This window comes from Embiotoca jacksoni, unplaced genomic scaffold (genome assembly GCF_022577435.1).
Source record: "Embiotoca jacksoni isolate LCO1_2020_lvr unplaced genomic scaffold, fEmbJac1.0.p SCAF_17, whole genome shotgun sequence".
Lineage (NCBI taxonomy): Eukaryota > Metazoa > Chordata > Actinopteri > Embiotocidae > Embiotoca > Embiotoca jacksoni.
In genome coordinates, this window is record NW_027185307.1 from 13,216,953 (window position 1) to 13,242,852 (window position 25,900).

The 25,900-nt window shown below is 41.2% G+C and overlaps 2 protein-coding genes across 4 annotated transcripts; one reads left to right on the plus strand and one right to left on the minus strand.

Annotated features, from left to right (window-relative positions):
• Nucleotides 1–254: 254 nt before the first annotated feature.
• pan3 (poly(A) specific ribonuclease subunit PAN3) lies at nucleotides 255–15,951 on the minus strand. Of its 2 annotated transcripts, none has more exons than XM_069151717.1 (18): nucleotides 15,270–15,951; nucleotides 14,163–14,284; nucleotides 13,837–13,909; nucleotides 13,668–13,738; nucleotides 12,570–12,714; nucleotides 12,063–12,280; nucleotides 11,508–11,612; nucleotides 11,350–11,407; nucleotides 10,592–10,753; nucleotides 10,004–10,120; nucleotides 9,547–9,648; nucleotides 8,556–8,721; nucleotides 8,240–8,327; nucleotides 7,897–8,036; nucleotides 6,762–6,891; nucleotides 3,937–4,001; nucleotides 3,711–3,849; nucleotides 255–2,941 (listed from the first exon to the last, which is right to left on the minus strand). In XM_069151717.1, the coding sequence occupies exons 1-18, from the start codon at nucleotides 15,628–15,630 to the stop codon at nucleotides 2,801–2,803; spliced, it is 2,403 nt and encodes an 800-aa protein (XP_069007818.1). In that variant the 5' UTR covers nucleotides 15,631–15,951; the 3' UTR covers nucleotides 255–2,800. The 2 variants fall into 2 exon arrangements, with proteins under 2 accessions (XP_069007818.1, XP_069007817.1); XM_069151716.1 differs by having other exon boundaries at nucleotides 12,570–12,717.
• On the plus strand, nucleotides 14,509–25,552 carry flt3 (fms related receptor tyrosine kinase 3). 2 transcript variants are annotated; one of them, XM_069151713.1, is made up of 25 exons: nucleotides 14,509–14,602; nucleotides 16,368–16,537; nucleotides 17,255–17,331; nucleotides 18,101–18,243; nucleotides 18,373–18,497; nucleotides 18,619–18,730; nucleotides 18,877–19,016; nucleotides 19,235–19,407; nucleotides 19,563–19,698; nucleotides 19,812–19,989; nucleotides 20,155–20,255; nucleotides 20,352–20,466; nucleotides 20,550–20,758; nucleotides 20,843–20,952; nucleotides 21,032–21,164; nucleotides 21,846–21,950; nucleotides 22,027–22,137; nucleotides 22,326–22,482; nucleotides 22,574–22,686; nucleotides 22,824–22,945; nucleotides 23,451–23,573; nucleotides 23,803–23,914; nucleotides 24,014–24,113; nucleotides 24,463–24,568; nucleotides 24,672–25,552. In XM_069151713.1, the coding sequence occupies exons 2-25, from the start codon at nucleotides 16,528–16,530 to the stop codon at nucleotides 24,810–24,812; spliced, it is 2,952 nt and encodes a 983-aa protein (XP_069007814.1). In that variant the 5' UTR covers nucleotides 14,509–14,602; nucleotides 16,368–16,527; the 3' UTR covers nucleotides 24,813–25,552. The 2 variants fall into 2 exon arrangements, with proteins under 2 accessions (XP_069007814.1, XP_069007815.1); XM_069151714.1 differs by lacking the exon at nucleotides 14,509–14,602 and having other exon boundaries at nucleotides 16,276–16,537.
• Nucleotides 25,553–25,900: the final 348 nt, after the last annotated feature.

Genomic DNA, 25,900 nt, shown 5'->3' on the forward strand with positions numbered 1-25,900 from the left:
CAGATTGCATGGTAATACCAGTTTTCTTAAGTGGCGTTCGAGTGTCAAAAAGAAAAGACAGTTAAAGACTTGGTTATACTGCCTTCTTAGAGATTTGTTTCACAGAGAAGTGTTTTTTTCAGAGTCAAAGTCAATCCCGTGGTTGTTGACCGTTTTTACTATGTTTGCATAAATGTTATAACATGTTTCCGTTATAGATTAAAAAAAAAAAGTCTTTACACACCTGCAAAACCACACAAGGTCTCACCTAAGTATCAGTTTTGGTATTCTTTATTAAAATACTGCTGTACACACAAATATTGCAAAATCTGAGACAAGAACACAAGAGGGGCATAAAACATACTAAGATGGTGATTGTAGGTGTGTTGATGAGGGGGGGCAGGGGGGGGGGAGGTCATCAACGATATTAACTGGAGTGTGTGTGTGTGTGTGTGTGTGTGTGTGTGTGTGTGTTACAATGTTGAATACAGTGATATGAGCACTGACATTGTGTAGGCCGAGTTGGGTGGGGGGGGGGGGGGGGGGGGAGAGGGCAGAGGAGAGGGGGGGCGGGAGGAGGGGGGGGGGCTGTGGGTGTGTTTGAAAGTGTGTGAGAGTCTTGTGTTTTGAGGTTTGTTTTTTTTTTTTTTTTTTTTTTTTTTCTAAAGCACCACATTCACCAAAAATGTTTTTCGTCGGTTCGTTTCACTAAAACAGAGGAAGTAGTACATGATCTAACACAGCCAGCTCCCGGCACGTCTGTTGCCCCGAAGAACAGACCTTCAACTTCCAGGACAAGTGAAGCCGACTGCAGCCGAGACACCGTGCTTGATTATTCCCTCCACCTTAAAGTGTCGTGCGCGAGACCCTGCTGTTCTAAAGTCTCGGGTTCATACACATTCACACAACCCGACGAAGGCAGAAGGAACCAAGAACAAGCGGGCCTGGCAGAGCTTGGATTGTTTTTTAAGGGTGAAGTCATTCAGTTAACTTTGACGCGAGATTTTAAATCACAACTGAAAATGATCTGTGCTTCAGGGCAACGCGTAATCCCTCAAGAGCATGATCTCCATAATGCCTTAAAACTTCTGCTAACTTCCTAAAACCTCCATCTGAAGACGTCCTACCCACTCCACTGTAGCTCATCTAGCTGACTGGACAGGGGGCGGCCAATGACAGCCAAACACATTCAATCATCGGGCCCCTCCAGCTGTTCGTCATCCTGAGAGAAATCCAAGCCATCCGAGTGAGTGCAACAGCCGAGCTTTGCCACTGCTTTTGTATCCAGCACATTTGTATTTCATGATCTTAAAAAGTCAAATAAAACAAATTACAGTTGGTGCCCTGTTCCTGTTCTCCTTTACCCTCCATCCCTCCCCCCCCCTTTTTTTTTTTTTTTTTTTTTTTTTTTTACCTAAATCCCTGCTGGAATTGGTCCACAGATTAATAAAGAGCAGAATTGAGGCAAAAAAAATAAAAAATAAAAAATAAAAAAAGAATCACCCTCTTATGTCCCATAATGCATTCCTGCACACCAGCTGAGCAAAGAGAAAAAGCAGCTGGAAAAAAAAGTCACAAAAAGCTTCACTTTTTCTCAAACGTAGAGGGGCCCGGACCCCCTGAGGGGCCACGAAGTGTGGGATAGGAGGGAGAAAGAGAGGGGAGAGCAAGCGAGAGAAGGAGGTAGGGGGACGTTGGGGAGGGGTGGGGGGGGAGGGGGGTGAGAGGATGGGTGGGGAACAAAATAAGGACATTCCACAAAAGAGGCAGCTGTGGCTCCACCTCAACAGAAGCCCCACCCGCGGGCTACACCCAAGTGCTGGACAGCAGAACCAAAATGACCCATCCTTGAGCAGTTGATGTCACAACAGTGTCCATTAACCAAAGGTGGTTGCTGCATAATTAACAAACACTTGGTAGATGGCATCAGGAGAAGACACCCCTTCCTCAGTGTCAACAGAAACCGCGTTTCACCGCCCAGATCCCAGTCCACGCCAGCCCGCCCACCCACAGGTATGAGCCCTACGTTCCATTTTTTTTTTTTTTTTTTTTTTTTTTTCCAGTTTTACAAACCCTTCCCACCCACCCAAGTGGTTTGTCCTTTCTCAAGGGGCACCAACAACCAAGGCAAAGGTGGGTTGGCCCATTACATGAAACAGGTGCCGCCATTCCCCCCCCCCCCTCCCTACCCACCCTCCACCCCCGCAGTCAGAGCCTTGAGTGGTGTGTCCCGTCTCCTAGTGCGTCAGAACGAAGGGGTGTGGTCTCCAACCGGGAGAGTGATGCAGTCAATAGAAAGCTGTGGTTCTTTGTTGTTGTTTGTTTTGATTCTGAGTCTGCTCTGGTTTTCATGTCTGTGTGTGACTTAAGCTCTGTCTGTGCACCCTGTAGGCCACTCACACATATTCATAAAAATAACCCAAAATTAACAAAAAAATTAAAATCTTAGTGCATCCTCCTCAGAAAAATAAACCCCAACTGTAGAAATAAACAATAAAAGCAGGAAAGAAAGTCACGTTTTCTCATTTTGTTCCCCAAAATCTAAAAAAATGTCATATGTCATACTCGTTCGTCACAGCTTCTGTCTTTGTCCTTATTCTTTTTTTTTTTTTCTTTTTTTTTCTTTTTTGATTTTCAGCTGCGGGGTTTAGGAAAACTAAAAAAAATACACTTTAGAAAAGCCTTCCTGGTGGACAGGGTCAGTGTATGTGACTGAGGTTCACGAAGCCCTGCCCCGCTGCCTTCGCCATGCTGATGTCACGTCTGTTAGCCTGGTCCTCCGCTGTAGTGCAATAGTGTGCTCCCGGGCCCGTAGAGGGCGCTACAGAGAGCCGGAGGCAGCAGCCTGCAGCTCCTGGAAGGTACTGTCAAAGCAGCGCTTCAGGTCCGAGTAGGTCACAACCAGGACACTTTTTTCATCCCGAGACACCAGGCTGATCTTCTCGGGAACGCCCGCGTCCAGCTGAACGAACACAGAAAGAAGCAGGAAAATGTGATTACCCCGGATTTTGTAAGAAAACTTGTTAAGACTTAATATTGTACGGATTATGAGTAGAGCTGCAACAATTACTAGAATAAAAACAAACTATTTATGAACCATTGAGGGCAAATGCTACACATTCTCTGCGATCTGTGCGGGCGCACCTCAGATGACCTCATAAATATGCAGATGTACGAGTGTGTTTACATGTTAATGAAATATTTCAAAGTTTGTCATATCCAAAAAGTAACAGCATTTATCGGCTTCGGATTTATTAAAAGAAAAAAGGAAGGAAGTGAAGCTGCTAGCTCAAATTATGTACTGCAGTGTGATGGTGATTCGAATTTTGAGTATGTGTTAGTTGGAAAAACACCTCAGTTGAACTCTACAGTATATTTTTGTGAGCCATGTAGAAAATAAATTCACGAATGCGTCATGAGTGAGAGATTTTATCAATCATTTCCGCCGTGTCTGTGACCGGCAGCTACCTAAACACCCAATGTCTCAGGTGGAAGGAGGCCAACAGTCAGACCTACTTTTACTCTCTTCTGCAGTCGGTTGGCCAACGCATGCATGTTTTTCTCCGGTGAATATGAAGTATCAACAGAAAATAGGTCACGATGCATGTCTGACTAACTCAGTGGACTACTTATCAAATGTGAACATTTCGCAGTTTAATCAATGTAATAAAAAAAAAAAAGAAAATGTAAAAAAAAAAAAAAAAAAAAAAGGGAGGAGAAAGCTGACTGACTTTGTTGAGGCAGGAAACGATGTGGCTGAGGTCGATCCAGGGCGTCCCCGCTTCCGTCACCTGGTGAAACAAGTGATCCCGGAAAAGCTTCAGCAGGTAGCGGTCGCCCGTCTCCGACCACGTCGGGTCCTTCTGAAACCTGATTCACACGACAGAAGATCACAGAGTCAGCACATGAACACAAATCACGGACAGCGATGCGGCTTTACACGGGTTGGCTGCTTACTCCGGCCGCTCGTTGATGGTGCCCAGTTTGGCCAACAGGCGGAAGAGACGGCCGTTTTGCACCTCCTGCAAGGAAGCAAACAGTGCTTTTATTCATCAAATATGCTCAATCCATGAAAAGTAAAAAGAGTGAGAATCCTGAAGGCACCTTTTTGAGAAGTTGCACAGGTTGGATATAAGTGGAAATAGGCCAGTGACAGAAACATTTAAAAAACAAAAACAAATAGGAAGAACCAATTTTCCAACACATACACGTGTTTCTGATGTCCTCCCCTGCAGTTGCACAGAGAGAGCGGTGCTTTGGAGTGTGTTTAAACTGTAGGCCGAGGGATAAATATATATATGCAAACAGGCAAATTAATTAATAAATAAAATTAAAAAAAAAAAAAAAAAAAAATGAATGTCATTGTGACAGTTGCTCCATAAAAGAAATGGACCCCTTTTTTTAGAAACTGAAAGCATCACTTTCAGTCCCTACATGGTACTGGATCCCGTTTACTCGCAGCTTCCACAAAACACTTCCTCCTTACTGAAAGTCGACCAGAAGACGCTGCATGTATTTTTGTAACTTATCTCCGAATTCAAAGATATACCAGACAGCAGGGCTGCAACATCTCTGATGACGTCAAACAGGTCCTGTTTACAGAGCAAAGTGCTGCACGACTAAATGTGCACCTGCGGATGTTGAAGTTGAGTTAAGCTCACCTTCTGCAGATATAATTTAGTCCTGCCTTTATCCCTTCTCTTCCTCCTCTCTGCCTGCCTCACCCTGTCAAACGTTTTCTGCACTGTTGGACAAAGTGAAAATTATTGAAAACCAATCAGCCAACCGTGCTGCAACCTGTATTTACGATTATTTTTCTGCCGCAGATTCAAAACTCCTACTTTTCCTTTCAAGAAATATGCTGAGAAAACACTCCATAAAACCAAAGTTTGACATAAATGACATCAAATTGTTGAATTTTTTTTTTGGATCAGGATACTATGAGATGAGTCTTAAATCTGATACTTTAATTACGGTTTCTATAAATTATAACAAACCCTTATCTTTAAAAACCAGTTTGCTCACACCGAGTCTCAACAGACACCTGCTACAGTTGACAGGACTGTCGGGACTCTACGTGGTTAAAAGGCTCACTTAGTGAATTTAACAGTCGTGTCCTCTACATGGAGGACGGACTGGAAAATCATAGTCTGTCACTGACAGTCCAGCTTTATGTCTTTTTATGAAAAACAAAATATACGGGAGCCTCGTAGGTGGTGTCTATTGACAGAACTGCTACTTGTCCCTGAGCTTTGAATAGGTTTTCAGCAGAATTGCCCAACAATAATTCAGATGATGAAGACGTCTCATAATCAAGAGTAGGGATGCATGATGTTGGAATTTTGCCAATATTTTCCAACTCTTTCGGCCGATTGCTTTAACATACGTACATGCGTAGATAGAAAAAAATGTCACCTAACTGCAGCCAACATAAAGTCTCTCCTGTCGTGGAATTAACACATTATTATGCCCACTGGCAGATCCAGATATAAAATACAGCCCTTTTCAAAATTCTAAAAAAGAAAAATGTAAAACATGCTGAATATATTTTTATGAATTCTTTTCTTTCAAACAAACCTGTAAAATTCATCTTATGAAAAAAAAGGCTTGGATGATGCGGTCCCTGAGACAATCACTGCAAATAGATATTTGTGGTCTGTTTAAAAATAATTTTTAACAACAACAACAACAACAGTGCAGACATATTGTTGCACCCACTTGGCACAAGAGATGTGATAATGTCACATCAGACTCATGGCGTTGCCCACACACATGAAGTGTCATTTTATTGACCCGTCATATCGGCAGAAACGTTCATTATGGGCCGGTATTATTGTGCATTCCTGGTCAACAGTATCAAAGCAGCATCTAAACAACACTCCTTCTTTTTGAAAACATCAGACATTTAATGTTTAGTGAATAATATAACCTGCACACCTGAAACAATGATTCAGCCACAGTGGCAGACCTACGACATCCTGCATGAAATCCTTCCCTCGACATGAACTAAAGTACGTGAACTCAGGATTTCTATAAAAAAATAAAAAAAATACCATAAAAACACCTTCTTGGTCTCCACATAGACTTGAACTCAATAATGTGCTTCACAAGTTTTAAACAGTTAATGTGGTTGTCAACAAACTGACTCCCATAGCAAATAAACAGCACTGCTACCTTTCTGTGTGCGGTAACAGATAATGCAGAGATGGACTGATAAACAGGAAGTGCTAGCACCTTCCCACCAACGCAGATACCAGCATGTCACAGGCGAGTTTGGTTAGAAAAGCTTCACATGTTCTGTTACTCCAAAGTGTTATTTCGTTGCTCTCACTTTCCGCTTTTCTCTCATCTTATGTTGATGACATTTTTCTACTTCAATGCATTTGCGTTGCTAAATTTACTGTGAGACTTGTTGGGCATCTAGTAAAGCCCAAAACAGGTACATCAGTTTGTGTGTGAGTGTAAAAACACCAACACAAACTAGTTTTGGTGTAGTTGGTGAGGACAGAAAGGGAAGTTGGGGCATAATTGAAAAAATGCGATGGTTTCATGTCACTTGTTTCACACATTCAAGACACGACGACAAACCCTACAATATATCATACAGCATCCTGTGTGCACACACAACTTCCCTCTGCGAAATAAACCCATCCGAGAATATCCGCCTCAAGAGAATCCCACTGACTCGTGCATATTCACACGTGCTTTCTGTTGGTGCCGTGTGAAACACAAACGGTTTCTTCATGTATTTCTGAACATGAATTTAGCATCCTTCATGTTACCTTGGCCAAGTCCTCCTCGATGACATCATTCCTCATCTGCGATGCATCCAGTTGTGTATAGAATCGGGCTCCAATCATTGGCATGATGTCGTTGACGCTGCGCAGGCGAGACTGTTCAGTCAGCAGATACCTGCATAAACAAAAAAGCATGTAGAGTTTCCCTTCAGGTGGATTAAAAAAAAAAAAATCTGGTTTAATATCAGCCATTGTGATCAAACCACCTTCAAAGGCAGAATGAGCACACTGTGTTTAAGAAGAACCTAATAAGAGTAAAAGCATCAGTTTATCAGTTTTGGGTGACCTGGTGGCCGAATGGTCAGGACCCAAATCACCCAGACAGCAGCGGCCCTGTTCGACTCCCAGCCAACTAACTGCATGTCACTCCCTGTTCTCTCTTTCCATGTTTCCTCTCCATCTCTCCACTGTGCACAAACAAATCAACACACAAATGCCCCCCCCCAAAAAAAAATTAAAAAAAAATAAATAAATAAATATATCTTTCAAAAAGAAAATCATCAGCCACAAAGGTCAGTACTTAAATCCTCTACAGTATGTAGAAGAAGTCAAGGGCAACTGGCTGCACTGTACCGACAGGAAGTTCATCAGCCCTTCATTTATAACAAATGCAATGACCTGAGTGACTGAGAGCCACCAGAAACACATTTCTGAGTTTGTCCCAATCAGAATAAAATCATATGGATCCTTCCATGCTGACTGCTGCTGACACGAAATCCACCAAACACAATAATTTGTATCCTAAGCCGCAGTGTTTTGTAAACTTTATTTGAGTGTGTTTGACTTTACACTCCATCGTACTGCAGATGTTTGTGAAATCTTGGTTTGAAACCCATCCGTCACAGACATCAGGCTGGGCTGACATCTGAGAGGCGTGTGATGACTTGTGGCAAAGTCACAGCCCTGGGACAGCATGACTGCCATGCACACATGGGACTACATCCTGTGGCCAAAGAGGAATGAAGGAAGTAGCTTGTTGCAGGCGAGGAGACGAACTGACGTGCTCGAACAACATATGGACATGCGGATGTTAAGATTTAGTCCAGCTGTTCGAGTCAAGTCTTCATTTTGATTGGGTCTGGTGACGTAGAGAACACATGCAGCCCCCCCCCCCTCTTACAGAATGAGGTTCTTGAGGTCTGAAGAGTAGTTGATGGACACCAGCTCCATGGCCTTCTGCAGGTTCTCCCTTTGAATGCCAGCCAAGGAGTTACATGCCAAAGCCAGGACCACCTTGCCCAGCGACACGAGATCTGCTTGCTACAGGAAAAAAAAAAAACACACACACACACACACACACACACACACACACATCACAGAAATATGGATATAATGTCCCATTTAAAAAGAGCTTCAACCACACATGCTCAGATTACGAAGTAAATGAGATAACAAGCAGTACAATTACTCAGTAGTGTTTTCGAATGAAATTGACCGCAACCAAGACGCGTCATAGAAAGTACCTGGTACTGTGGCATCAGGGCAAGATGATTGGTCTGACTGTTGTCAAACGTTAAGACATCAAACACCCCAACACAGTTCACCCGTAACCTTCAGAGATAAGAGATCATTAACGTCAAAATTGAGTTCTGGCCGCTGTTACGTGCACGACTACATGATTGTGAAAAAAGAAAACCTCAATTGAGAATACGCTCCTGCTTCTGTTTTACAGTTCGTCATACCGCCACCTCCGTATGCAGCCATGTATGGTTATGTGCGACAGGCTCTGATGAACGACATTCAACAACAATGTCTGCTGAAGTGTTTGTAAGCATATACCTGGTCTTGCCAGTGATGAGAATCTTGCTGGGGTCCATGACACGACAGGCCAGGCCGGCGGTGTGGATGGTGCGCAGGGCCGAGCTGAGCTGGACGATGTAGGCCCAGATCAGAGACTCTGGGAGCAGGCCGGCGTGCTGCCGCGGCGGCGGTGGTTCATGTTGTCCTGCATGTAGAAACGTGATTTATCAGACAAAAGCAGCCTGCGGGTTCGATGTGACTACACTTTAAACTGCCATTAGTTTCCTCTGTAATCTTATCTTCCAAGTTACGTCAGTTTAAAAAAAAAAAAAAACGTTAATCTGCTGATTATTTTCTCAATGATTTCAGTAACAGGTACAGTGTAAACAACTATCTGCGTGGAGTGCTGTTTGGGTTTGCAACCGTCCCTCTCTCATAGACATGCATTTAGGCAATATCATCTAGTGGTTTGAGGTTTGAGCACTTTATTTTAGCATGTGCACTACCCTGTGCAATGGCATTAAGGACACACTTGTTTCTGTCCAAGTCCTACGCAAGCTGTTTGCTACAGACTAGATAAAGACCGAGGTCAGAATGGTTTTGCTTCCTCTGTCTGTCTGTAATTCCTGTAGGTAGGTTATACAGCAGCACCTGCCCAAGGATCACTTTCAGCCACAGTTTCCTCCAGGTTCCTCTGTGTCTCTTTCACTCAGAGACACGCAGGCCAACTGTCAAACTAGGTCACGTTACAAACGCTCAATTCCCAAAGGCTTAGCTTTAAACATTTAAACGTCTTGACAATGTGTAATTCATTCATTTTAAATGTACAATTTAAGCTATCAAGTGTCTGACGTGAGCACGACCGCGTGCGCATGTGAAAACACACATCCATATAGACCTACAGCGATGACCTCATTATCAAACAAGTAAACAAAGTCTGAATGTGTGAAGCAGAGGTGTACACAAAGCCGTCTGAGGAGAGGCTGCGTCTATTTCAGGTGAAGGAGGAAGGGAAGAAAGACCAACTCACCCCATTTCCTCTTGGTAAAGTAAGAGTCTGCTGCTGGATCATTGAAGTGTCTGCTGAACATGGTTTCTGCACCTGCATGGAAGTCGTAGGAGAACACCAATGCTGGGGGGGGGAGAAGGAGAGGATGCAAATTAAAAGCACAGAAAACTCCCTGAAAGGTTTTTCTTTTCCATCGTGAGATTTTAAAATGGGAGAACCTGGTATCGATCAGCAAACTGGGTAATTTATCATTCCTATTAACCTTAGACAAAACTTTGGTGACAAATATTCACCGATAGAACTTGAACAGTAACATGAATATCACTAATCTTGAAATTTAGGCAATTTTGGTTGATTTCCAAAAATTATAAATTGGAATTTATTTCAAAAAATCCTAAATATACAAAACATGGCTGTGTAACAAGAAAACTTAATGTGTGAAACATATGTTTATACATTAACAGAAGTAGACACCTACAGTGGTCTCCGAAGGCCTTAGTGGTGAAGACCTCCCTCAGTGTTACTGAGTTTGAGTGCTGAATCTTCTTCCACATGTCCACCAGCATCATGCACTTGGTGTTAACAAGGCGGAAACCTGGCAACAGTAGAAATAAAAAACAATACATATTTACGCTATTAAAAGATTCTTATTTCTCATACACCATCACCACATCCTGTGCTACCATTAAATGCAACAACAGGAGCATAACAATTCAATAACATGTTTATTCAAAGGAAACTGAAGCAACATACAGTGCATGTCTTGCAATTCTCATCCAGAATAATAATTTTTTTTTTTGTTGCAATTCGGTTAGGTTGTTTTTAGACAACATACAATTGCATTATTTTCCCTTTAAAGGGGGTGTATACTTTTCTTTAAGTAAATATTCTTGAAACATTTTGGCTTGCTTTAGGAACAGTTATCGCAGCCTCAGTTGCTTTTTCACTTAAGTAACCATACGAGTCAACACATGGTTCCAATTTTTGACAACACCCATTTTTAGTTTGTAGCATCTGTGTATGCTTCTCTGAGCGATTTACTGTAAACTGTCACCACATTTCTTACCATGTATCCTTCTCAGGCAGTAAGGCAGGTCATCCTTGCTGTTGACCGCCTTGTAGCAGGAGGTGATGTAGCTGAAGTTGCTGGTCTTCTGCATGCGGTTTGGTGGGGGGAGGGGCTCGAGGGGGAACAGGCTGTGGTAACTGTCCACCTCAGATGGTACATCTGCCAAAAGCAGACGCAGTTTCAAAAGAAAAAAGAGCAACACATTACACACGCACGCACACACACACGCACGCACGCACGCACGCACGCACACACACACACACACACACACACACACACACACACACACACACACACACTCGCGCGCAGTCAGAAAAATGTTTGACTTCAAGTAAACTCTTGGTCTTTGCATATAAATACTCTGACCAAGACTAATAAATAAGCACTACACTTTGATTTTATACTTTCATCGAGAATTTGCTTTCACACTTTTACCATAATGCAATTTGACGGTTCACAGCTGGAGCCCATTACTGCAATGTTTGCCACTGACGCAGAACAAAAATATGTAAGTGACAGAGCGCAAGACCTCGAGAGTCCAGAAACAACACACCTCAAACTAACAATGACGAAAATCCACTCAACAACAGACTTGCACATTTGTTTAAATGAGCAGTGCTGGTTTGTGTACATGTGAAAACCAACAACAGAGCATCAAAATGAACTATGTTTGACACTGAGCATATTTTTCAGGGATTGAAAATGTATATTTACTGCAGGGCTGCCTTGTTTTCTCAACCAAGTAGATGCTTTACCTGGATTCTCTGAGTGGTCAATTTGGGCCATGGTTATCAGATGTCTGTTTATCAACTCCTGAAGGAGAAACAAGTGGGAAGGATATCAGACATATCCTCCAGAGAAAAGGAGAAGGTGGGCGTTTGGTGAAAAATAAAGAAGGCAACTGGGCAATTACCTGTCGGAGCTCATCAGCCATGAAGAAGGACGGGGCATTGGCTTTCGGCTGCATGTACGCCACATGAGGCGCGGTGGGGGGATAGATATGGTAGGTAGGAAACACCTGCGATGAAACCAGAAACACACAGCTTCCTATTTATTGCGAAATGAAAACCAGTGTGATCGTACATAAACCGTTTTTTCAATCTTGCAGCTATGCAAATGACCGTGATGGAACAAAACTCTGATCGGGATCTAAATTAAGTGTTAGGTACTTAATGCCAGTAGAAACCAAATTACAACCCTGAGTAGGCCATAATAACGGTTTATAAATTGGTAATGTCTACACTGGTATCCACAAAAATCACACACTAGCATAGTGTAGTTTGCAAGAATTTACAACACAACACAATTGCCTGCTAAAAGGACCTCGGAGGAAACTCAATTCTTAAATACAGACTGACTTGAATTAATTTTTCTGGTTTACAATCAATTCAGTCATTGTGTGTTGATGCATCTTTGCATGTGTGGTGAGGACATTTAAAATCCTCTCGTTCCAAACGTATAAACGTACCATCCCAGCCATCGGTGCCGGGGTGTTGTCCGTGTAAAAGTACGTCGTCCCCCCCACAGTCTCTTTCTGAATAATGTGCGCTCCCGGGTCAGACGCGGTGGTGGGCACCATGTAGTTGGCAGGGTTCGGGGTGTGACTGCGCCGACGAGGAGCAGGTGAGGTGTGTGGTGTAATTTTTGGGGAGTGGAGAGGAGAAGACCCCGCAGACAAAGACATGCCTACAATTGGAGATGGAAAGGAAATATTACTTGAAAGTAAGAAAAATCAGAAAAGACATGTAGCATTCTCCTGCTGCCATCATATCAAATATTTAAAAGCAACACTTAAGATTTTGTGTCACGGGAGCTAATGTGGTGCTGTACACAAGAGGGAATTCCCATACTTGCTGAACTATACAATTTCACAGCTCAACATGGAAAACAAAACTGAGTCATGTAGAAAGTAGAGCAAAGCAGATATAACGGGGTCATTTCTCAGCTGGTAGTTCTCCAAAAAAAAAATCCTCACCTGGAGCCAGAGCTGCAGCTGTGGAGCTGCTGAGACCAGGATGTGCGAAGAGCGGCGAGGGGAAGGCCTGCACAGTGGACTGTGTCATGGCGGCCATGCGTGGAGCTCCCTTGGGGATGAACTCACTTGCTGCCGGGTTAGGAGTCTGCTGACCCCAATAAAAACATGCAAGAATTACATGAAGTCTACCACTCCTGTACAGACAACAGAGATGGAGATGGAAATGTAATTTATCCTGGTTGGGTTTTAAGTACCTTCTCATAATTCTATATAAACAGACAGGGACATTGATAAATTTGGTGGTGCCCTTACAGCTCATTGAAACAACGCTTCCCTCCTGCTGAAAAGTTACATAAACATTGGAACATTCTGAAGTGGTCGACTACGAGTCCTGATCTGAATTATTTTTTGAAAGAGCTGAAACATGCAGTTTGGAGAAGAAGGCACCCCTCAAACCTGAGACTTCAGCACCTGCTGACAGGAGATGCAGAATTCATCTGTTTGCAGCGACTGCTTCTAAAGGTTGTGCACCAAAACGTCAGGTTACGGGTCTGATAATCTTTTGGCGTTGACATTTTCATTCATTTTGAAATTTAAAATTTTCCGTTGAATCAAAAGCGAAGGCGGATTTTCATTAAATATGGCAATAAACAATCATGGATGTCAATTACGGGTTGTTGTTTTTTTTAATTTGAAGAGATTTTAGAGAAAATGTAGGCCTTTTTATTTTGTGAAAGGGTACCAACAAATGTATCCGCGTCTGTGTCTGCATTTGAATACAGAATCTGTAGGCAACGGAACAAGATTTTTGGACCGAAAGCGTTCTGGTTTCTGCTTGTAATGGTTACTTGTGAACAGATCCAGACATAGATGTTGTAAGACAGATCCCTTCCTTTGTGTCTCAAGTTGCTAATGGGACTGTGGACAACAACCAGCACACGCTGCGACAACAGAACCCCCGAAATATTGACCATTGCCCACAGAAGCTAATTCGTCGTTGGACTGACTGCGGATGGGTTTAAGTTACTCATACAAAAGTACAGTACGAAACTTTAAAAGTGCTTTAAATGAATTGATTGGACATGCTTGTGTGCTCACCTTTCTCCTTTGGGAAATGCTAAGAGCACCAAAATCACTGAACAGTGAGGATGTTGGGGAGTTTACTGGATCTGTAAAAGATCAAGCGTAAGGAGGTGAAAAGTCGCGCTTTCAACATTCAGGGGATGATGATCACGCGCTGCCCGGCAGAGACCTGAGGGTGTCTCACCATGAGCGCTGTGGCTGAAGTTCTTGGCACCGTCGTTGAGGAGACTGGGAGAGCTGCTGCTGGTGGTCATTCGCTAAAGAGGTCAGCATCGAAAACAGATGTTTTGCAAAAACACACTCAACTGCGCACCGATGTGCATCATCAACGAAACGTGATTATGTTACGACAAAATGTGCGCGAATGACAGGGAATTCAAATAAATGAAGTCAAACTGACGACATCATGCACCTCAGTCCATCTTTCTTGCAACCGTTACATCAATAGCAATGTTTATAAGCGGTCTGTGTGTTTACACCGGCTGTATACGTCCAGCTTCCTTCTTGTACCTGCATCATGGAGTATTTAGACTCCGCTGGGCTTCCAAACCCATTGACCCCAATAAAGCTGCTGCTGAAGTAAGAGTTGGTAAGATTGGCATCACTCAGGGTTGCGCCCTCCATCCCTGGTACTGTGGATGACACACACACACACACACACAAAACCAACAACAACAACAACAACAACAAAACAAAGAGTTTAGCAAATAGTGCCTGCAGCCAGAACGAAATAACTCCAGAGATAATTCTGCACAGACACCAGAAACTAAAGTATGCGCGTCTAACTTCAGCACCGTGTGTGTCTGTAGCCAATCGGAGCTCGTTAGGAAGCAAGTAAACAGTCACAGCTGCAGAGCGAGTCACAACATAAAGCTGCCGAAGGAATATATTCACTATGAACATCTTCTGACGACGACATTTCAACCACAGACACTGGTTTCTGAGTTCAGGTTGGACGTAGGCAGGGTTTCACGCTTTCACTTTGAAGCGACTGTTATTTGCTTGTTGTTGTTGTTGTTGTTGTTGTTGTTGTTTACGCTTCGAAAACTCGAGTCAACACGAAAACAAAACAAATAATGAACAGCGAGCGTCGGTATTGCTAAAAAAAAAAAAATAATAATAATAATAATAAAACAGCAACGCCGAACATTAAACTAGAAGAAAATTGACGCCCTCCACGTGAAGTGACTTCATGCGGTCAGCTAAGTTTAGCCGACGCTTAGCTGGCTGATAGCTGCACCGGCTAGCGGTCGCGTATTTGTGCCCACTCACAGCTGTCACAGCGGGAGGCCTGCTCGGTGGGAGCTGCAGCAGCGTGGCTAATGTTACAGGTTGTTAGCGGGTATAAACCAAGTAAACCTGGAGATAAAAAAAACTTGTCCGCAGGAAGCTGCGGGTTTTTTTTTTTTTTTTTTTTTTGGTGCGGGTCCGGTTAATGTAAACCACGTTGTTGTTGTTTTTTTTTTTGGAGGGTAAAAAAAAACAAAAAAAAAAACAACAGGCCTCAGTGAATCCTCGGGCTAAATTCTAACAAAGCTCCACAAGGCCCCGAAGTAAAGTCACAGACGGTCCGCCCCCCTCCCCCCTCCGTGTTGGAAGGCCCGTCGTGTTACTCACTGGTTAACAGCTGCCCCTCCAGAGACGCGCCCGCGGGCCCCAATGGTTCGTTCTTCTTGGACGCACCGGTCCCCCCGCCGCCGCCGCCGCCGCCGACCGGGCAGGCCACCGCGGAGCCGCCGCCGAGGGAATACCCCGCTGGCGTCCCGCCACCCCCGGCCACGGACAACGGGACGGGGCTCCCTCCGCCGCCGCCGTGCAGCGGCAGGCTGGCCATGGACGGGTCCTCGTGCAGGAACTGGCACTCCTCTCCATAAAAACAGGTTTTGTCTTTCGCGTAGTATCGGCAAAACTTCACCTTCACATTGGGTATCCCGACACCCCCGAGCGGAGCAGCTGAAGGGGGGAGTCCACTGTTCATGGCACCGCTGCTGCCGCCACTGCTGCCGGAAGACACTCAAACATAGAGACGCAGAGAGCTAGCGCGCTAGCCAGCAAGCTTGCAAACAGTTTCCCCTTAAAACAACGGATTGATATCTCTCCAGCCGGTGAAGAACACGTCGGGCTCCCCGGTACTCACATTATAAGGCTAAAATGCATCTCGGTTTAAGGGAACAACATTGCACGCGTGAAATGAAATGTAGAAAAGAAAAGAAAAGAAAAGAAAAAAAAAATCCTGGTCGTCGCTATCCATGCAGCTGCCTTCTTCGCAAAGTAGCCTGTTGTTGTTTTTTTTTTTTTTTTTTTTTTTTTTTTTTTTTTTTTTTGCTGGCTGCTCTGGCAGAGAGCAGCAAAGCGTAGCGTTGCATTGTGGGTACAAGCGTCTGGTGGAGTTTACCTGCTTGCATGCTGCAAATTGAACTTGGAGCGCTGAGCATTTTTTTTTTTTTTTTTTTTTTTTTGGTACTGATAACATAAGTGGAGAGGAAGAAGTTCACAGGATGTCAGTGAGAAAAGAGAAAGATAGAGCAAAAGTTTTGTTTTTTTTTAGAAATGTATTTAAAACAGAATTAAGTCACATCTTTCCTTTTTTACGAACATTTGTCTGACACCATTAGGGTATATCGTCAATATTTTTTGCAGTTAATTTAAAATATTTATTGTTTTCAAATATTTTACGGCTTTGTAAACAAATATTTGTTGTTTTTTTTTTTCCAGGCGTGGCTGACACTTGTCATTTGCAGTTATATACAGTACTTCCTCAATTTAAAGGGTAGTCTACTTGCACACAGCTTGCACACATCAGTTCCACAGCCTGAACCAGGAGTGACTATGTGAACCAGACTGAAAAAGAGCATCAGTGCAGAGGCAAAGAAATATGATTGCTGGTGAGTAAGTCTGTGATCTGTGGGATGAGTTATTGGCACTGCAGAATCAGAGTGAATTTACAATTAATTCATCCAATTTGTAACAATTAAGGATAGGATTTTAAGGATATTCTGAGATATGTAGCCTACATTTTCATACTACCCTGTACCCTATATTCAGGGAAAATTTTCATCAGAAAATGAGCAAAAATAATGTTTCATTTAAATTTAGTTTTACATTAAATCCCTACTGAATCGCCATTGTTTGTCAGAATCAAATGTTGTAATTAGCCTATGCAACATTTGGTTATTAACAACATCCAGTGCTGATCTGTTAACATCCAGCTGTAGTAAAACGATACAGTAGTTAAGAGAAACCTTATCGACCAGAAGTTGTGTTGAAAGGCTGACACTACTTCTTCCTTCAATGTGACATACAGTATGTTGCCCCAAAAACAAATATCAGAACCATAGTATGTGTGCTTCCCTGTAATAATCACTGGAGTTATAATTAAACCTAATTAGGGTTTCAAAACAACAAGTAAATATGCGTGTAATATAATAAATATACTATTATAATGTGTGAAGAGATGCTTGTGGCATGTGGCGTAAATGTTTCTGAAACTTTTTCATTTTCTCTAAAGTAACAGTTTTTTTTTCCCTTTTTTTCAATTTTAGTCTATCCAGACATTATGTTTAAAATGTTTGAAATACAGTTGCTGTTTTCTGTCTTTCAAGTTGTTCTCCTTTTGTGTGCTGCGGGAGCGCTCAGCTCTGTTGGTGAGAAGTTTCAGGCCTGTGCACCCAGTCATGAGGTAAGAGCTCTTTTAACTGAACAATAATAAGCACATTTCAAGTAACAGTCCATTAAGAATTGCTGTATATTTCTGCACTGACACAAAGTCAATTAATTAATTAATTTATTTATTTTTTATAAAGTGAAGTGAATGCATACACAAATAATAAAAATTTAATTTTGCATGTATTTTTTATTTTACGCTTGGATAAACACATCAGCAGCATTGGTTGATAAGACAGCAGCGGACATACATTACAACTGTAGGTTTTGGATAACAACATGCCGTTAAAAGTTTGTGCAGCACCACCCCACACAGTAAGTTGAAATTAAAAAAAAAAAAAAAAGAAGTGTTGAGCAGTAAAAGGTTGTAAAAATCAAAGGGGAAATAGCCCAAACGTGACGAAATTTACTTTTGTTTCATTTCTTGAAATCAATCAGTGTCATTTATACAACCTTTAAAAAGGCTCCAAATTTGACACCAGTTTTAAGTCAGTTACACAAGACACAAAATTCACTGTAATAGACATTTAATTTATACCTTAGTGACAGTAATCCCCCCTCCAAAAAAATAAATAAATCTAATAAAAAAAATAAATCTATTGTGTGGAAAGAAAAACACTATTTAGTAACTATATTACTAAACTGTATTTTCATGCTGCAAATAATTTGTCGTAAATAACATCCAAGTGTTTTGGTCTAACTGCATTTCCAACATATATACAAAACAGTGAATAATGTCAGGCTTCCTACTGTAGGAGATTTTGATGAGAAGTCTTGTCCTTCAGGTGGCCTGTTTTCTACTCGCTGACTATCTGAATGCAACTGGTCCCGTCAGCATCGAGGTGTCTGCGGGTAAGATGCTCAACATCTCCCTGGAGGGGCTCCCTGGATCTCCTGTCTGCAACTGGATCGGCCATTTGATGACAACGTAAGTGAACATGTTTGTGAGTGTGTGTGTGTGTGTGTGTGTGTGTGTGTGTGTGTGTGTGTGTATAAGTGTGTTTGGTCTTTTAATGTGTATATAATTAAACTGAAGCATTTACTTTAACCTCATCAGAAATGGGAGTTGCTTCATGGTGACATCACGCCTCTCAGAAACAGATTCAGGGGAGCACACGTTGACCTGTGAAACTAGCAAAGCGACCAGTTTCTCCAAGACTGTGGTTCTTCATGTAGTGATGAGTGAGTAGCAGCTCTCTTGTATCTCCTCTTATCTCTGCTGCAATGCTCAGCCAACACTCAACACAGCGAACAAATGCTGGACTGTTTGATGCCAATCATTTTCTTTTAATGTGTTTTCCAGAACGTCCCACAAGACCACAGCTGATCCTAGACCGTGTAAATGTCCATGGCAGATCCCCCCTGTTAAAGTGCATCTCTGAGGGCTCTCCAAAGCCTGAAATTAAATGGTCTGGGTAAGATATTACATCCATTACACTTTAGAGTACGTGTACTTGTTAATAATTTAGTCCACAGACACCAGCTTTTTTTTTTTTTTTTTTAATATCATATAACAGTGTGATACTCTGAATATCATTTTTTTTCTCCTGCTTTTGAACAGAAACAAGTTTGGGACATATGTTCACGCAAGCAATGAAAGGGCAGAGAACACAATAACAAGTGCAGAATATTCTGCTCAAGGAGTGATGTGCTGTGCTACGAACGCTGAAGGACAAGAATGCTCCCAGCTTTACGACTATGGTAATTAGAATATATGGTATGGTAATAAACAATTGCAAAAATTTGAAAATTTGCTCAATTTTGACTGAACTTCTTGAAAAGGTGAGAGGAAATAGCAATTTACAGGCCAGGGACTATCTCCAATTAATCATGTCATAGCAAACATTTCAAGTAAATAGAGTGATATTTTAAAAAATGTTTAAAAACTGTCAAGTATGTTGTGTGACTGTGTGTTTTAGAATTAGGGAGCGACTTCACGAAACCTGATCAGGTTTCTAATGTGACCCTGAGCCCCGGTCAGTCTTTATTGCTTCGCTGCCGAGTGGAACAGTTTAACCGGCTGTTTCCTGTGTGGGAGAATCGTGGCAAAGAACTGGATGCTGAGACATTAGCATGTGACACCAAGACGGAGGTACACTAAGCTTCTACTGAAACAATTTTCTTTTCATGGAAAAATTTCCCTTAATGTTTTTCTGAAAACTACTGTTTTAACATTGCTTAGCCTGAGACAGAAATTACTGTATTGATCTTCATTCAAATCATAACATCTGCGTGCTTTTCCTCCAGATGTGCATTAAAAACGACGCACATCTGAAACATGTGATGGCCTACCTGCTCATCAGATCAGTTAGTGTGCAGCACAGCGGCACATATACCTGCAAGATAAAAAACAAAATAAAGTCTGTTTACGTTCTTGTCCAGGGTTAGTAGAGTTCTTTTGTATGTGTTGCAATTGCAACTCTTACCATTGAATAATTCTGAATGATTCTTGTTTTTCTAAAATACACGTCCTGATTTATTCTTGTGTTGCCTCAGCTGAAAGTTTCCTCTCTGCCCATTTGGATGAGAGTAAGTTCATAGCAGCTTCGGACGCACCCGGCACCTGTCTGCAAGCCAGTGTTTCCTACCATCCGGTGCTCCAACGCTGTTTCTGGGAGACTCCGGATAAAAATATGACTAAATGCACGAGAGATGAATGGGTAACAATGCACAGGTAGTGTTTCAGGAGACTTAACACGATCAATGACCTGATGATTAAGACCTATTCATGAGAAATAATAGATAACTACTGTTGTCAAATATAATTGTATGAGGTATATAATTAAAGACCTCTGAATAGTTTCCTTTAAAGCTGTTGGCTGTAATGCTGTTTTCTCAGGACTGTGAGGCTGTTTAATCCACACAAATCAGGAGATTATAAATTACATCTGGAGGCCGGCGGGCAAAAAGAAACAAAGACAATATCAGTGTGTGTCGTCGGTAAGTTAATATAACTTCGGTACAAGTTTATCATTTTTAAAAGTGTAATTTTATTTTAAATACTGCAATGCATATAATTCACTGATTTTGTTTCAGACAAACCAACGTTCAAATTCCAGTTTAATGAGGCTAATGATACCATCACCGTTGAGACTGTGAGTTTTGTGCCAGCAAATTATACCTGGCTGTCTTGCTCCTCATCCAACGACAGGTATGATTACCTTCACAGCTGCTCACCTCCGACGGTATTGCAGCCCTGATTTTTAAAAGTCCTCGCTCTTTGTCTCACTGCAGCTGTGAAACAGACTCTTCCTGGAAAGAGATCCTAACAGCCCGCCGAATAGACTCTGATTCCTACTGTAACAAGACAATCAAGAGCTCAGTGAACAGAGAATTAGTGTCTGGAAACCATATAAGGTTTTGCCTGACAAACTCATTTGGTTCCTGGTGCCAATTTAAGGAGCCAATGTACTACAACGTTTTACTCGAGTCCATCAAAGGAAGTAAGAACTCCATTGCTTACACAGTTATTTTATAAAATTGGCATCATTAAAAGCCGTTGTGTAAACATGTCTGGTTTTTTTTAGGTCTTCCACCTCCTGATAACGGCTTGATGATGCTGAAAGTGGGCACTCTGCTTCTTTTTCTGGCTTTGGCATTAGTCAGCATATTGCTTATATACTTCATCAAAAAGAAGGTCTGTATTACACATCAGAACGAATACAAACACAAACACACGTGACAACATGACACCAAACCTTTTGTGTTTCCAATAGAAACCCCAGTATCAGCCTCAGCTGCAGATAATCCAGATGGTTGGGTCCAATGACAATGACTACATCTACATCAACTTCAAGGACTTTGAGTACGACCAGAAATGGGAGTTTCCCAGGGAGAACCTGGAACTGGGTATGAATTACACTAAACAATAGACATGACACCAGATGTAATAATAGAGTGATGTACTTGTTTAAGTCCTGCTTTCAAAATCACATTTCAGTAAAAGTAAAATGTATTATTAGCTAACTTTACCTAAAGTATTAAAATAAAGAGTACAAATTTTGCAGTCAGTTGGCCTCTAGCACTGATATATTAAATTGTAAATAAGGATCATCAATATTTGACCAGCAGGGGTCCCTTGAAATGGTCACAAGACAAATCTAAAGGGTTATAAGATGGCTGACTAAAGAGGAAGGAAGAACAAACAAAGTTCTGCAACATAAACATGCTTTAAATGATTTTTATTTTTTATTTTTATTTATTTTTTTTACGTTTCTCTACTCTTTGCTTTTTTTTGTGAAGAGTTTTAGGGGGCTCTGAACTGTTATTTAAACTAAACCATCTGAGAAGTTTAGCGGGGCAATATTATAGTAACTAAGTATAAATAGTAACTAGAAGAGTAAAAGTATAAAGTAACATGTAATGGAAACCATTAAACTAAAGTACCTCAAAGTTGTGAACAATATTTCAGTAAATGTAGTTTCGGTAATTAGCTTTTCATATAATTGTTCCAAATTTCATTACAATGTGCCCAAAAAGTTATACTCCTGTGAGGCTGATATAAGCAAACGGTTTCTGTGTCCTCCCCAGGTAAAGAATTGGGCTCGGGAGCTTTCGGAATGGTAGTCCAGGCTACCGCTTATGGCATCAAAAAACCGGGAGTCTCACAGCAGGTGGCTGTCAAGATGCTTAAAGGTCAGTGTTTATTCAGTGAGTGAAATGTCACAGAGGTTTTGATTTTCAGGGGCTGATCTTGTATTTGACCCAGCAGAAAAACACCAGTCGGTGGAGAAAGAGGCTCTAATGTCCGAGCTCAAGATGCTTACTCACATCGGTCAACATGCAAACATTGTCAACATGCTTGGTGCATGTACGGATTTGGGTGGGTCTACACTTGATTTTATCCTATAGGTATTTGGGTGAGTTTTTAAAGATGGTATCTAGTCTCATGAATTCTGATTATCTTAAGAGTAAATTTATCATACACTTGTGTCCAAGTCATAATGTCGGCTATTTATGTTCCAAACATCTTAAAAATGTACTAATTATTATTTAATTTCCTCTATGCAGGACCTATATACCTGATTTTCCAGTACTGCTGTTATGGAGACCTCCTGAACTACCTGAAAAACAATAGTGAGCGCTACCACAAGTCTGTGACAGATGCTTTTAACAAGGATCGTTTCAGCAGCCTGTACCAAAACCTGCAGCCCAGGAAAAACTCCAGGTGGGAACATAGGCGAATGAGGCCTTGAAAGAGCAATACAATCCACTTCACAAAGCTACATTACAATCAGGTCACATTTGTGTCTTGGCAGTGAGTTAAACATGACAGTGGACAACTATGTGCCCATGCACAGCGCGACCACCAGGGGGCAGGAGGACATCGCCCTCCTCACCATCAACTCCGCTGACATGGACATCTATGAAGGTCAGAAACCCCGTGTTAGACCAGGAGAACATGCGCGTTATCGTCCAGGGAAATTGAACATGTAAAACGAAAATGAGATCAGAGTGACTGATCACTCTGAACTCTGTTGATTATAACTGAACGAAGTTTGTCTGCAGACCCAGAGATCTATGAAGCCTCAGACGATCAGGCCTCAGACCTGCAGGCCCTGACCTTTGATGACCTGCTGAACTTTGCCTTCCAAGTGGCCAAAGGCATGGAGTTCCTCTCCTCCAAGAATGTAAGGAAACTAATAAATAAACAAACTCTTAAAAATGTTTTAGCTTTCCACCTTCTCTACAGAAACACATAAAACACAGTTGTTTCTTTTGAGTTTTCATGTTTCAACATCAGATAAGATTATTAATTATCGGATTAGTCAATGGATAGAATATTACTTGAGACTTTTTTTTTTTTTTTTTTTTTTTTTTTTTTTTTTTTTTTTACCAGTTTCAACTTCTCACTTGCAGTTTTTCTGTGATATTACATCTATAATTCAAGGGTTTTGGATGGTCAGTCAGATAAAGCAAACCATTACAAGACATCACCTTGATCTTTAGGAGATAGTTATGTCTATTTTTAACTGTTTTTAACATTTTATAGACCCAGCAATCAATCAATATTGCAAGATAATGAGTTTTTCTTACATGTCGAATCAAATTAAGTGACAAATCAAAGAAGAACACAAAATGTTTGAGTTCAAATTTCACTCAAATATACTTACGATTGCTCCTTTCTGTCTGCAGTGCATCCACCGGGACCTCGCGGCTCGAAATGTGTTGGTGACAAAAGGCAGGCTGGTGAAAATCGGTGACTTTGGGCTGGCACGGGACATCGATAATGACTCCAACTATGTTGTGAGAGGAAACGTACGTCAGATCATACTTGTGTTATTTTACCTCATTCAATGGTTCTTAAGTTTCTTAAGTTTACCATGTTCCCGAAATGCCTCAAATACAAGTTAATGGTAGACAATAGCTGGGGTAGCCTTTAGTCCCCACTCAGTAACTGCAGTGCAATTAGTACGTGGTCAGTGAAATAAAATTCTTCTAATGTAAAATTGACCCAAGTTGATAGCTTGGCCTTACTGTCCAACAGGTGCGTTTGCCCGTGAAGTGGATGGCACCGGAGAGCATCTTTCATGGGATGTACACCATGAAGAGTGACGTCTGGGCTTACGGCATCCTGCTCTGGGAGATCTTCTCACTCGGTAGCTTTCACAGACACACACTCATCGTGAGCAACATATTTAAAAGACAAACATGCAATTGATTCCTGCAATATTATGAATATAAACTGTTGTTTTTAGGTGTCACTCCGTACCCAGGCATAAAGGTGGATCACACGTTCTATTCAATGATTGAGAGAGGATTTAAGATGGAGTGTCCATACTATTCCAATGAGACTGTGTAAGTGCCTTCACTCTGATTCAATCTATTTATAGTGTGAAATTATCCATTTTAGAGGACTTTTGATACCTTTAGTAAATATGGCTGAGAATTATTGTGTGCTTTTGAATATGTAACTGTCCTTATAATGGGGCATTTCTACATTGCTCTGTTGAAATTTGTACATGAGCAAAGAATCTGAATACTTCCTCAAAACAGAAGAATACTCTCTTTAAGACCATAAAATTAGAATAGTCCAGCCATCTTAAAAAAGTTAAAATCACTGAAAATCTTTATAGACATGAAATCTTTTCTGATATCGAAGCTTTGTATAAGTCTGAGTTTTCCTGTTTTCCATGACTTTCTTCAGCTACAGGATGATGTGTGCGTGCTGGGCCCTGGCCTCCTGCGAACGCCCATCTTTCTCCAAGTTGGTGTCCTTTATGTGTGACCAGCTGACCGACAGAGAGGAGAAGGTAGGCCTCCAATACTGGACAGCGAATGTAAATACCGTATCTGATCTATTTGCAGGATTAATAATGAAGAGTTTCCTAACCAAGTGTCTTCTGTTTGTTCCAGCTCTACCACAACATGCTCGACCAGGCTTCCAGCGATTACCATAATGCGACGGCCATTTTGGACATTTCCGCCCTGACAAATCAAGTCAAAAACAAGACGCAGTCAGCCAATGACTACTGTCCAACCCATGCAGCAAAATAAAACAAAGTAGAGATATCCGACTCAGACACTGTGGCACCTATGGAGGAGGCTCTGAAGCCGTCTGATACAAAGTGATCACCCATTAATGTTGAAAACATTTGATCTGTCAGTCTACTTAATTTTTTTCTAATAATACCAACCTCAATATTTACAATAGAATAGACTTGCTTTATATTTCATTCAAATATTTTAAGCATTTTTAGACTCACAGGACAGATAAAGAATGAAACTTTCAGTAATCTGCAGATGCAACAAAAGTAGAGGGAAAGTATGCTATTTCAGTGAGTTATGTTTTCAATGTGAAAATGTGGTTTATATGGAAAAACAGTATTTTTTTTGTATTGTGCAGTTACAAGAATCCTAAATATTCTCAGGACTATATTTTGGACATGTAGCAATGGAGTTGTAACTGTTTTCTGCATTAAGTTTGTATATTGTAACAACTGATCATTCAGTTTTATATTTGATTTTATATTACATATTGAAAACTTTTTGCCTTAAATATCATTGGACATTTATAGAGTACATAACCAATTTTAAATTCAGTTTTTATACACATTTATATTCTTTTTTTCAAACTTGCTCTGTCTGTTCTCAGAATATATCAATGATTTTTTTTTTTACACTGTATTTTAATTGTCATGTTAAAAGTATTATACCTGCAGTAAAATGTACTTTATTCATCAAATGAAAGACTGGTAATTGCAGTGGTGATTTATTCTCTAATAATTTGTGTATTGTTTCTTAGACTGTTTTATTTGAGTAGTTTCAACAGAAATAATTTAACATTTTACAAGAAAGACCAAAGATAAAAAAAAAAAAAAAATTAATTATAGAAACATCATGTGACTCTGGTCGTGCAAAGTAACAGTACTTTTACTAAAGTGCAACACTTTCCTACTACTTTCAATGTGTGCACTATTACACACATTTCAGAGGACTCTTGACGTTTTTGCTGCAGTACATTTATCTGACAGCTGCAATTTACTGCTTGATTGACAGATTAAGATTTAATGTAAACACATACTGATTACAGTATACAATATGAATCACTGTAAGATGCAGTTGTATATGAAACAGCTGCAAGT

What these genes read in the sequence shown, in the direction of transcription:
- pan3 (XM_069151716.1), bottom strand. Translation starts at nt 15,630, where the DNA reads ATGAACAGTGGACTCCCCCCTTCAGCTGCTCCGCTCGGGGGTGTCGGG. An exon ending in GGAGGGGCAGCTGTTAACCA is followed by an intron (nt 14,285 to 15,269) that starts GTGAGTAACACG and finishes TGTCATCCACAG; the next exon opens with TACCAGGGATGGAGGGCGCA. An exon ending in CTCATCACTGGCAAGACCAG is followed by an intron (nt 8,328 to 8,555) that starts GTATATGCTTAC and finishes TTATCTCTGAAG; the next exon opens with GTTACGGGTGAACTGTGTTG.
- flt3 (XM_069151713.1), top strand. An exon ending in AATATCAGTGTGTGTCGTCG is followed by an intron (nt 20,256 to 20,351) that starts GTAAGTTAATAT and finishes ATTTTGTTTCAG; the next exon opens with ACAAACCAACGTTCAAATTC. An exon ending in TGACATGGACATCTATGAAG is followed by an intron (nt 22,687 to 22,823) that starts GTCAGAAACCCC and finishes GTTTGTCTGCAG; the next exon opens with ACCCAGAGATCTATGAAGCC.